Consider the following 12939-nt stretch of genomic DNA (forward strand, 5'->3'; position numbering starts at 1 on the left):
TAAGAGAGCAAAATATCTCAGCCCAGTAGGAAATGACTCATCATGTTCATGTTTGTATTGTTTCCACCAAGCCTTTATTGGCTCTCAGCTGCAGAGCAATACAGTGAATGAAGGAAGACTGGCATTTCTGTCAGCTTTTTTGATAATGTTGTAGAAAATTAGGCCAGCATTTCTTAAAACACATGTAAGAGTTACTGCAAAATGAAAAACGTTTCCACTGTTTTCAAGGAATGGAGTTTACAAAATGGAACTGAAATATTTAGTACCACAGAGTGACACACAGCAAAAATACACCCCCCACCCCTAATTTCAAGAAAAAATTACAAACACATAAGGGCAGCAGATATATGTTTTGAACTTTAGCTTGATTGTATATAATGTTCTTATTTTTGGTTTAGAAATCCCTGCTGATTTTCAACTCAAACGTCTGCTGTCTCTGAGATGCTAGTTAATAAGTCTTTTAACTACCACTGAAAAAGCAAATAGAAACAGTAGTTAAAATGGAACACATCACACTTGATCATGAAACAAAAGCCAGGAAAATTATTGATGTTATAATAGGAGAATTTAATATTTGTATAAGCAAAAATAAGACAACAAAAGGAACTTCCAGTAACTTTATTTTTGCACTTTACAACTCTTGACTTTCTTGTACGGCAAAGGTTCAAAACAACTGAACATGTGTTTGTAGGCTTTGACTCAGACATTCAACTTTCAGCTCTTAGCTGGATACATTACAGTAACTGCATCTCTCATTTCGGTTGAAGTTTACAGACGGAGCACTGTTTGAACAAAGAAGCTGTGTTTTCCCCACTTCATAAGAACAGGGCTCTGAGTAACATCTGGGCGGATTTAGATTACATTCCATGTTGATGGAAAGAACATACGTAGGAAAGAGGAGTAAAAGGTTTTGACTCAAGAGTGAGAACAGTCTTCTCTTTCAAAAATAAAAAAATAAAAACAATTTCAGAAATGATGTCAAACTCTTGCTCGGGTGTTTTGCCCTGCAGTTTGTTTGTGGATTTGGCACCATCTAGTGCTGAAGACGTAGATTTCATACACAGCTAATGAGCTGATACTTTTTTAGGGATGTTGGAAAGTCTCCAGCCTCCACTGTGGGGAAGGACTGCATCGGAGGACGTTTTTGTGAACTTCTGAAACGAACAAAGTAAATTGTGAAAATCCAACATTCAACTTCATATTTTATAGCCCTGACAGGAAATTAGGTCATTTGACAGCTATTTGCTTAGTCACTGGAAAATTATTGCACAACAAACTGTGACTAGGTTGTGATTTTGTGAAAACCTTAAAAAGAGCTGAGCACAAAGCACCAAACACTCCTTTAGGCAGTAACACGAAACTGCTGATGATTATCTCACTGCAGACTTAACGGAGCTCAGACTGTTGTTTAGTAAAGTTCATCCTGTTTCTTTAGGCTCCATTGAAAGATAGCAAGGCCCAAACCCTGACATAGCATGTAAGGAGTGGACGTCTAGGTTGCAGCTCTTCAATATAAAAGTACCGTAGCTTTGTGGGAAGTGGTGGCTTGAACTGTAACACTTGACCTTAAAGCCAATTGCAGAAGTTTAATCTTTTGAGGAAGAGAAAGGCTTATTTCACCAGTGTTGGATGGTAACTAGTAACATTTACTCAATTACATGAGTAACTTTTGAATGCTTTTTATTTTTCCTTGAGTAATTTTATTATGAAGTATTGCTACTCTTACTTGAGTAAATTCTGGATTTTCTAGCCACAAATGAAAAACAAACATGTTTTAATCAAATACTCACCAGACACACACCTGCAGCTTTTATCAAAGTTTCATAAGTTTTCTACTGAAAGAAACTGATTTGGAAAAATGTTCTTTTGCCTAATTTTGTTATTTTTTGATACTTACATGAATTATTGTTGTTCTCATCCTTAAAAAACCAAAATTTCCAATTGGCTTAATATTTTGATTGTGATTTTTAAACGTTAAATGATTGATAATTTAATCAGTTACTCACTTGAGTTGACTTTTTACCAAATACTTTTTTACTCTTACTTGAGTAGTTTCTTGGACAACTAAATTTTACTTTTACTTGAGTAAAAATATATTGAAGTGATGTTGAGCAATTTTTGGATATTCTGCGCTCCTCTGCATTTCATATGTAGCCTATAGAATTTTCTGCTTTAGTTAAACCCTCACTTGTACACATAGCTACTTACTTTGCAAGTGCCACCATGTCTCATAAATATGATGACTGTGAAAATCTGATAATTTAGACAGTTTTGGATGTATTTATTATACTATTTCACAAAATAGGCACTCAATAGGAAGATACTTTTACTTTGTCAGTACATGTTGCATGTTGGGTGATCGTGGCCGCACAGAAAGTCCGGCCATAGAGAGTATTTCTGGATGAAAGGTGCTTTTCTCAAACACTTGGCTGCCTCTCTGTCACACTTGCATAAAAACTTCTCACATTTGTCCTCTAAATCCTCTGAAATGAAAAAGATAAGAGATTTATGTCATTAAAAAGATTTGCAAACAAAATCTGTGACCAAATTTGGGTCACAATTTCAGTATCATTCATAAAAAAGGAAATAAAGTTGGAAACCACAAAGAATTTTCTTTTCATTTCCCAATAATAATGCAGTGCTTTGTTTGGTTTGTCACATAAAAACCTAAAAAAAAAAATAAATTGGAATTTGTTGTTCAATGAAGGAAAAAAAAAACTAAGTTTACTGATACTTTCACACGGCACAGGATTTCGATGTGATAAGTCAAAAATTCTGAATACTTAATATTAGCTATGTGCAGCCTGAACAGTTCTTCTGTTACCCTTTCATAAAACCACATACTGGAAAAGTTTATGTTTTCTTCAATCTTCTGAAGGTGTATTTAAAAATATATACATACCGCACTCAGCTTCCCTGTCCTCGCAAGTCCATTGATATTTGGCCGTTTTGGTGTAGCAGCCAAGACGTTCTGCATCTCCATAACAGCAGTCATGCTTGTGACAACACCTATGGGCGCAACATATTGAATGCATTACTTTCAAGGCTGAGCTCCTTCTGGAGTGGACTGAGCAACAGTATAGATGGGTGGCAAAGCGACACCACAGCTATTTTAAAAGCAGTCCAGGATTACCACTTTGTTTTTTCACTACACTTACTTGGCAGTCAGACAGTTTTAATGAGTGAGATGTCTAGTGGTGAAGATAGAAAACAAAGAGACGGTAATTAGGATTTGGGTGTGGAGTTTTAGGCCTATTTTAAAGTCCCCATCTGACCAGGCTGGTGTTGTGAAAAAGGTCATCATTCATTTGTTCCAGTCCTCTGGTAGTACTTGTGGTTTAGTGGAGAAAGACGGATTCGGAAACTGGTCACACCTATTTTGGAAATCGAAGAGTTGAGCTCCACCAAGAAGAGGAAATAATGTGTACATACCATGCCTGCGCTGAAGAGTGAAAACACAGTAATGCATGCTGAATTATAAGCTCTGTAGCCTATAATGCATGCATAGACCTGTCTGACTGTTGGAATTTTGGTAAATGCTGTCGTCAGGTGCAGAAGCGTACTATTATGTGAAAAAGATTAGAGATAAGGATTTGCCTCACCAGTCTGCTCTGTCACGGGGCCACCCTTCACCCCCCAGCCCACAGTAGCATCCATACATCATGTAAGCCAAAGCAGATCTCCCAGTGCTGCATTTGATGGCTCCTGCGAGCTCAAGTAACCCTCTTTTTGTCCGGTGGGTACTGTGTGCAGCCACAGGAGCCACAGCCACTGCAAAAAGGAATAAACAACTGAAGAGGAGGAACAAAATTCTCTATCCTTGAGAATCAAGCCATAGTAGTCCAGTCTGAAAGAAATACCTTTTTATGCATAGTTGACGAGTAAAATCTTAACAACATTTCTGATTCACAAAGACTCAAACTTGCTTCACATAAAACTCTTTTGCTGACTTTAGATGTGAAATCATTCAATTATTTTAGTTTATTCTTTGCCTGTTAATAAACATTTTAATCACTGTGTGCATCATTCTGTTGCTACTGTAATATCCACAGAGACTCTTCTCATTAGTAACTAGGACACACAGGACAGAATTCATTCTTATGTCTCATAAACAAGAGGTTAGACCAGGATGCTGTAAAACCTAGAAAAATACCAAAACTCACCAGCTCTTCCTCTCTTCCACAAAATTAATTTGATTGCCAACATTCACTTTACAAAAATCTCACAAGATCTAGCCTAGCTTCATCTGTAATCTATAAATCATACTTCCAGTTGTCTTTTGTACAAGATGTGAAACTTCAAATGAAACAGCTTACCAGAGAACAGGAGAAGTATTTGGTAAAATGTCATCACTATTTGCAAGAGGTACCTGAACTCTGCTCAACCAGGGTTCTACCACCGTCTGAGTGCAGAGTGAAGGGGAAGGCTTTTTTTAGAGGCTGCTGGAATAATCTCATGAGCATCATCATTGGACAGGACCTAATCCAATGTTTGTGACACTAGGCTCCCCCTGCAGGAGAGAGATTGTTGTATACATTTGTACGTCTGTTGTAAGCAAAAATTAACATTTTAAAGCAAAACCACTGGAAATATTTTTTACTTGTATTTTAATTTTTTGTATACTGAGGTATGTTGTGGTTTTCCTTCATTTAATTACTATTGAGGAAGATAAATCAAATAGTCTACAAAAAAGTCAATTAATTATTAACCAAAAAGGCTTTGTTTTACTATTGCTAAAACATTCCTGGTACAGAGTTAACTTGTTAAAGTATGACACATGAACTATGTTTATTTTATTTTTTATTTATTTATTTTATATTGAACATGATAGAATTATAAAATCACACACATAAACAAAAATTGCAAAATACATATTTGTGTACCACAATAATCTTAACATGCTCCAAAAGTATGGCAGAAAATATATAGTTTTTACAGATTTTAAAAGTTGAACTGTTAAATGGATGCTAATGAAAAAATAATTAAATATGTTCAGAAGTTTCCAGAATTGTAAGACATATAGTAAAAATATTAGAGGGCAAACAACCTAATTGAATTCAATTTAGGTCAAAGACGTAGGTCAAAGACGTAGGCCAAAGACGATTTCACAAAAGTAAGTGCTTTACCAAATGTTTGAAATCCTTTTTAGATGAGACTTTACAGTGTTATTTCATCTAGAATTTCAAATTGAGCCAGCATCAGTTTAATTTAATTTCCAGGGTGTTTAATTGAAAAGATAAAACAGCAAAACCTCCAGACATAAATCTCTAAGCAAGAAAAGGACACACACACAACACTGGTCACAACATATTGATAATTACTCTTCATTTTTACACCATTTTTTATCTGATTAATTTGGTACAAACAGACAGGAGGGCAGAATACAGGTAGAGAATGAGAGTAGAACAATTGTTTTTATTTAGGGTCTAGTTTTATCATTGTGTGCAATTATTTTAACTGAGTCACAGCAAAGTAAAAATATTGTTGTACTAACAGGATGATTACACTCATATAGTAACCCAGACAGCACTAAGTTTGTATGAAACGGGTGCTCCATTTTTATTATGTCAATAATTCTATCAACGTCTCATTGTCTTATTCTGTTAATGTGAACTAGATAGTTTTACAAGAGGTTCCACTATATCACACACAGTACATAAAAGCAGAATAATTCTGATCCAATTACATTTATTTTTCTGGTGTCATCCATATTTTTCTCTTCCAGAAGAATAAGCCACTGTGGTGTACTCTGTGGTCATTTCCTCGATAAACAAACATAACACTTATTGAGCAGTGCACTCCAACTGCTAAATTTATTAATCAATTCAAGCAAAACAGACTTGGAAATAACTGGAGAAGTGTTGTTTTTCTTTGTACTTTTAGTCATATTATATGTTCTTTAAAAAGCCTATAAAAAAAAAAAAAACTTGGACAATTCCGCTTGTGATAAGATGGTCTTTTTTTTCATCTTCATTTCCCCAGAGATGCTTGCATACTGTTACATTAAAGGTACACTTCATGTAGGATGAGTGTCCCCTGTTAGTAAGTCAAGAATTGCATTTTTTTTCTTGTAAATCTTGGGGTTTTCTTTGAAATTCTTATCTACTATTTTGAGAAAGTTATCAAAATACTTTTTTGCTTTGTTTAAATAATTAAATGTGATCTTTCAGTCTGACTCATATCTAAAGAATTAGAAGTCTGCAAAGTTTTATTCAGAGAAGCCATTTGACTCTCAGCTGTATGAGTAACTCAAATTAAAGTAAACAAACGGACAATTAAAAATGAACTAAGAACAGATCTGAACCTTCCTAAGTTGTTAGTTAAAAGTAAAAAGTGTGAAATGCAAAAAAATAAAATACAAATAATTGCTGAAAATGTTTTTTTTTCTCTCAACGTTTTCTAAGAATTACTGACAAATAACCAATCCTGTTGTAATTCTATTATTTCAGAGGTAGATCCCATACAGACTACATTAAATTGGTGACATGAAGAAAAGGAACGTTCATGATCCAGTTGTGTTTTTTCCTGTCCCAAACGGTCATGTCTAATAATCGCCAGTGGGGGCAACAACATGAAAACGTCAATGAGTAAAGAAATAGTATTCAGAACTGTCTGTGTTATATTCTCCATCTAAGCTTGGGGCTAAACATCTACAGCTCGCCATTGTTTGCGTTGAGGAACTAGTTTAACTTGGAAATACCAATGCTTTGTTTGGTTCAGACTTCCTCCTTTACACAGTAGTGTCATCCTATTGATTAACGAGTGTGTGTTTATGGTCTCTTGTAAGAAAAATTTTTTTTTTACTAAGTTTGAATTATTTTGGAACTGTGTAATAAACGGTAACATTTGCTAGCAGGAGGCAACGGTGGCTAACGAGAAGTATAGTCGACGGTGTCTAGCCGCGGGTAATACACGTGCGCTAAAAGACATGCGTCCATTATCGGACAGCGGGCAATACTCAAATTTTAGAACAAAAATTTTCTCTATAACCTTCCTGTATTCCGTGTGTAAACCTATTATTTAACGACCGAAACTTTAATCTACTAAAATATGAACCAGTTTTGAATCCGATACGTGATACGGGGCTGTACGAATAACACATCAACTCCCGTACCTACAGTGTATCCTGCAATAGGTTTGAAAGTTTGAAACACCGATTGAAATCATAATGGGTGTTAATGATTTACTGCTGGTAGAAATGGCACATTGGTTGTTTTTAGACTTATATCTTAATTCCTTTTTTAAACCTCGGTCATAGGCTGTGTAGCCATTCCAGAAGAACATATTGACCAGCCCTAACAATGTATAAATAATGTATAGTTGATTGTGACTTTATTCTCGTGAAGACGCATCGGACGTAAACTCCGACTGCGCGGTTAAAGCCTATCGAATCGTTGTCCGATAATAGAATGGTGTCTTTCAGAGGCTAAAGTTTGAACATTTCCGGCAGGCCGGTGACCTAACTTGTCCACAACCTCAACTATGTAATTAGAACTTGTATTATTTATTTTGAAATGCCGACCAAACCGTTTGTGCGCTTGTTTAAGCTCTCATACTTAAAAATAACCCACTTAACTCATATTTCCGGGACTGTGTGTGTGTGTCGTCATTTTCAAACTCGGAAGTGAATCTGGGTGAAGGCATTCCAAGTAAAGCTTAGAAATGTTGACTCTTATTAGTCGAACCCATAACCAGGCTATAGCAACATGAACTGATGTAGAAAAACGAGCAGGTAGAAGAATTACAATTTACAATGGATGGATTACAATGGATTACAATGGATGGATGGATGTTGTTTAAAAAGCTACATCAAATTTTATAATTACAGGTGCTGTTTGAGGAGAGGACACTAAACACGCAACTATGTCTGGAGCGTGTCGGGACAGAAGTCGCCGCTGGCAGGAAATTCAGAAAGGCCTTCAGTTCATTCAGTGAGTGTATTTTACAGATCATCAGTTGCTTAATAGGGTACAAAAAAAGAAAACAAAACCAAATTTTTATGATAAATATTTAGTTTCCTACATCAGTGCACCTCATAAAGTTGAGAAAAAGTAAAACCTCAACTTGTTTTAGAGACTTTTTGGTTTAGCACTTCACATATGCAGTAGAACGAATAATAGTCTTTATTTAAAGGATATCTGATCTACCACTTTCACTCAGCTAAAACTTTAAATCAGACTGATTTCACTTCTTTTGGAAAATAGAGTTCGGGATGTGTTTTTTTTTTTTTTCTACCTGGAAATTTGCATTTAATTTGCCATTTGCATTTAAATACTCAAATTTATTAATGGAACCTAGTAAACCAGGATAATGCTAGGTTATTAGCTTCTTAAAGTCCCTAAACACTGAACATTTATAAATATGATGTGATAAAGAAAATTTGTTGTATACATTGCAACTAGTATGTTAAATCCAAATTCCCAGATCAAAAAAACTACCATTGAAGTATTGACACATCAGTGTGTTGATTTGAACTTGGGTGTGTGCTCCTGTGAGATGCCTACTGTGTGTTGTAATAAAATGCTGGGGTTTAGACCTTAAGTATGAATTGTCTATACATCCATCACAAGATAGATGTACCTCTGAGAGAGAGAAGTGAGCCATGTCACTGCTCCTGCTGAAGAAATAGTGCAAAGATGGGAGTTAGAAACTAGCATATAAGTAATATATTCTTGACCAAAGCATGTTGTAAACATTTAATTAAGCAAGCAGAAATCTCAGCTTGTGAAATTTAATATTAGTGTGTTGCATCACACTAATGTATTTTTCTCTATTGGTATATCGGTCAGGCTTTTAAGAAGTAAGTAATGGCTGTTTTGGTGGGGCTTTTTTTAAACCAGAATATATATCTTTATTTATTTTTATGTCTGATTGTAAATGAAATCAACTTGAATAGAATAATAATTGGCTCTACTTGCCAGATTTATAGAAACAAAAAGAAATAAGACTTTGGTTCCACTCTTGCTTTCAAAGTGGAGATATTTTTAAAAATAGTCATACATTTTGAAGGAAACAAATTCTTATTTTTTTTATAAGAAACGTGTGTACCGTATTTTCTGCACTATAAGGCACACCACATTATAAGGCACACCTTCAATGAATGGCCTATTTTAAAACTTTTTTTTAGATATAAGGCTCATAGAATAGATGCTACAGTAGAGACTGGGGTTACGTTATGCATCCATTAGATGAAGCTGCGCTATAGGGAATGTCAACAAAAAAGTCAGATAGGTCAGTCAAATTTTATTACCGTAATAGATTACAAACCAGTGTTCTGACAACTCACTGCCGCTTTATTCCCATGTTCTACTGCGTGACTGATTGCCTTGAATTTAAACTCTGCATCATAAGCGTGTCTCTTAAAAGGAGACATTTTGGGGTCTTTACACAAACACACAAATGGGAATGAAACGGCACGCTTCGCGCAGCATGCACTGCGCGCTTCTTCTTTGGGGGTAAATGAAGTCGGCGACTGCTTACCGTAGTTGCAAGACTTGTTGTGGCTCAATATTTGTCCATATATAAGGTGCACAGAATTATAAGGCGCACTGTCAGCTTTTGAGAAATTTGAAGGGTTTTAGGTGCACCTTATAGTGCGTAAAATACTGTGTGTATATATATATATTATATTACAAAATAAATTAAGACAAGGTTGGTGATTCCCAGCAGACTAGCTGGGTACTCTTAAGCGTTCATCAAAGAGAGCCTGAGGGAACAAACTGTTTCTGTGGCTGTTTGTTTATTCTGAAAGTGCTCTGTAGTGCCGACCCAAAGGAAAAAGTCTTAACTACTTGTGCCCGGGATGTATGTGGTCAGCTGACATTTTTCTTACACCTAGATCTGTATAATCCTGGATGGAGTGAAGATCAGCCCCGAGTATTCTCTCTGCGCACCTGGCGGTCTCCTGTTTTGTGGCTGAGCCAAACCACACAATGATAGACAAACTCAGAACAGGCTGAAAAATGGCTGTGTAGAAGATGACCAGCGGCTCCTGTAGCTGGTCTGACTTTAGTTGTTTTTAATTCCATAAACTGCAGTGGGATGTTAAGATAATGTATATTTTGAAGCTTATCAGAAATGAGCATGGAAGGAAGAAAATGTTTCTGTGATTCTAGTCATACAGAATTTTGGTTTCATTATTTTTGTGAGATCAGCTGTGAGGTGGCAGAGTAGGCCTTTGTTTTTGTATTTTTTTTATTTCTGGGCTTGGCTTCAGCACTGTGTAGACAAAAGCTTTGTGCAAACCCTGTTCTGCAGCTGTGTCACAGAGTAATGTCACATTTCCACTTATCTGTCAGAGACATTTTCTTAAAACAAAAGTGATAAAAGAAATTGTATTTATTTCATAGCTCTGTCAGGTTGGGATATTGCAATTTTTTTTAACCAGATGCTGTAAATCTGATCAGATTATTTTATGGCATTTAGCATTTATGAACAACATAGATTTGTCACTTTGATTTTTGTTGTTTGCCATAGGGTGAAACACTGAAAGAGTTTAAAGCAATACAATTTATATTGAGTTTAATGAGGTAGTTCTAAGTATATAGGTTATTGAAATTTTATGTGGTAATAGAATGTCCAGATTTCTTGTCTTCGATGTGTTTTCAAAGACAACAAACACACTGCAGATGACAAAATAACCACATAACAAAACAGAAATTCCATTGTAATGTTTAGTACCACAGGAATTTAGTTTGTGCAATAAATCATGTGATCTTTTCAAGATAGCATGAGATGACTGACACCTATTGATTCTACTTCACTATTTTGTGAGGGTTTTACATTTTTTAAGTGAACTGTCTTGAAAAGAGTGTTATAGAGTTTTCTTCTTTTTTGTTATAGAGTTCACTGTCTTCTTTTTTATAATGTGTAAAGCAACATCCTGAAGTTAATTATACTGAGACATTTTACATCCTTGGTGTTCAGTATCATTTAGTGTGAATAAACAATCACTTTATTCTTAGAGGCAAATTTAACAGATTATTGAAATTAGATTTTTGGGGGTATGCTTTTCTTAAGCATCTTTTTCTGTTGATGTTGGCTTTTTCCAGTCAGTTTGTGCATACATTGTGACCAGTCCTGCTAATGATGAACACAAACACCTGAACACTTTCCTGGTAATTCATTTTTATGGATGTCACCAAGTCAGTTTATGCTGAGGGTATCTTCAGGAAAACATTCACCCTAATGGACAATAAACTTGTATCTTATCTTATCTTCCTGTTAAAATTGAGTTTTCTTTTCCATTGTCACCATATCCATGCTCAATATGTAACATTTGAGCAAAGTTAAAGGTTTGATTTAATCAACTGCGTGTTGTCACCAGCTCAGGAGGAGTGACTGCTACAAAGATGGTGACTCTCTGCAGCCAGCTGTGTTTATTGACATAGGAAACCTATTCCTAATGAAATAAATATTAGGAATTTATTCCTAATGTTTGTTAGGAATAAATTCCTACATTTATCCCTATAAATATAGGAAGCTCAGGTTACATTTACACAGTTGGACTTAATGCACAATTCCAATTTAATTTTTTAATTTTTTGTTTGCGTGCTCATTCAATTACTATTGAATTTATGGAAGTAGTAATGTCATCTAGGAGTTGATTTTTAAAGTTATTCAGCAATGAGAGCCAACAGGTTTGTCACAGGGTCATAACCAAATGAAGGAAGCTGAGGAAAAAAAAGCACAGCTTATAACAATGGCCTTTGGTGGAGCATTAACTGCAACTTCAATGAAGAAGCTTGGATGCGTAGTTGGACGATGACTGTTTTTTCATTTTTTGTGTTTTGTTTGCTTGGAGTGGTGAAATTCTTATGTGATGTGCTTCACTGACACACACTTATTTCTTTTCATTCATAATTATAAATTTCAGCCATTGACATCATCTGGCACTTTCTGGTGCAGAATTTTGATGCATGTCTCGCATATGAATTGTGACATGACAATTCATACTGTGATCCCTTTGGAAACAAATCTATCTGATTTAGTACCAAAAAGAATAGAATAGGGCAGTTCGATACATTTCTTTATTTTGACTGCAGCATTATTTTATAACTAGACATGTAATTGACGTCGAATCTGCCTATATTGACTGTTTCTATGTATAAAGTAAATTGGATCTGTCTGTAAAGTTCTTGGTCACTGCATGTTCAGAGTTTAAGTTTAGCAGCCTATATAAGCTGCTAAACTTAAACAGTCTGCAAAACATGGTCCTCCTTGTATCATGTTGCTGTACTACTTGATCTTTGTGGCTTTCTACTTGAGCTGCTAAACTTTAAAACATTCTTTTTCTCATTAGTGGTTGTTTTTTTTAATTGAATTGACATATTGAAGGTGTGAAACTCATTCTGTTCTTTGCTTTGGGCTTTGTAGATCAACCCTTCCATTTCCTGGAACCCAAGAGCAGTATGAGGTAAGCTTTGGAAATTTGAATGTGGGTGCAGCATATTTTTTTTTTTTTTCCGTGAGCTAAATTAAAGGCCAGCATTTCAAATTGAGTAAATGGAAAAGTTTTATGTCTAATAAAAAAAACGTAAAAATAGCACATTGTTTTGTAATTGTCAGTGATTTTTGCTTTCTTTGTAATTTCCAGGTGTTCATAAAGGAACTTGTTTGGAACCTGTTTGGAGAAGGAAATGATGTGTTCCAAGAAGGGGAGTGGACAAAATCAATTGAGATGTACACAGAAGCACTAAGTATAGCAGACTATGCGGACTCTGAAGATATCTGTGTTCCAACAAGTGTACTGGAGAAGCTGTATGCAAATCGAGCCGCTGCATATCTCAATATTATTCCAGTAAGTTGGTGTCAGCTGGTTCTAATGCATCATAAGCTGTCTCACTTGAGATGGACTGCAGGATTTCCAATACCTTCACTTTTTAATGGAAGCTATGTTGGCAAAGAACAAAAAAAAACTTGCCAAGTGATCATCAAGTG

The 12939-nt window shown here is 35.4% G+C and overlaps 2 protein-coding genes across 5 annotated transcripts in view; one reads left to right on the plus strand and one right to left on the minus strand.

Moving 5' to 3' along the window:
- The window catches only part of zc3h7a (zinc finger CCCH-type containing 7A), a 36170-nt gene that overhangs the window by 13385 nt on the left and 9846 nt on the right, over nucleotides 1-12939 (plus strand). Inside the window, exons 4-6 of the mRNA XM_044099458.1 lie at nucleotides 7826-7931; nucleotides 12376-12415; nucleotides 12596-12799. Coding sequence (XP_043955393.1) covers nucleotides 7864-7931; nucleotides 12376-12415; nucleotides 12596-12799 — 312 coding nt within the window. The 5' untranslated portion in view covers nucleotides 7826-7863. The remainder of the gene's footprint in view (nucleotides 1-7825; nucleotides 7932-12375; nucleotides 12416-12595; nucleotides 12800-12939) is intronic.
- Nucleotides 603-4408, minus strand: pla2g10 (phospholipase A2 group X). Of its 4 annotated transcripts, none has more exons than XM_044099470.1 (5): nucleotides 4317-4401; nucleotides 3603-3771; nucleotides 2903-3009; nucleotides 2342-2483; nucleotides 612-1154 (listed from the first exon to the last, which is right to left on the minus strand). In XM_044099470.1, the coding sequence occupies exons 1-5, from the start codon at nucleotides 4348-4350 to the stop codon at nucleotides 1055-1057; spliced, it is 552 nt and encodes a 183-aa protein (XP_043955405.1). In that variant the 5' UTR covers nucleotides 4351-4401; the 3' UTR covers nucleotides 612-1054. The 4 variants fall into 4 exon arrangements, with proteins under 4 accessions (XP_043955407.1, XP_043955405.1, XP_043955408.1 ...); XM_044099471.1 differs by having other exon boundaries at nucleotides 1018-1154; nucleotides 2331-2483; XM_044099472.1 differs by having other exon boundaries at nucleotides 603-2483; nucleotides 4317-4408.

Source organism: Gambusia affinis, linkage group LG19 (assembly GCF_019740435.1).
Source record: "Gambusia affinis linkage group LG19, SWU_Gaff_1.0, whole genome shotgun sequence".
Classification (NCBI taxonomy): Eukaryota; Metazoa; Chordata; class Actinopteri; order Cyprinodontiformes; family Poeciliidae; genus Gambusia; species Gambusia affinis.

What these genes read in the sequence shown, in the direction of transcription:
- pla2g10 (XM_044099470.1), bottom strand. Translation starts at nt 4,350, where the DNA reads ATGACATTTTACCAAATACTTCTCCTGTTCTCTG. An exon ending in GGACAGGGAAGCTGAGTGCG is followed by an intron (nt 2,484 to 2,902) that starts GTATGTATATAT and finishes TTTTCATTTCAG; the next exon opens with AGGATTTAGAGGACAAATGT. An exon ending in GATCACCCAACATGCAACAT is followed by an intron (nt 1,155 to 2,341) that starts GTACTGACAAAG and finishes TGTTCGTTTCAG; the next exon opens with AAGTTCACAAAAACGTCCTC.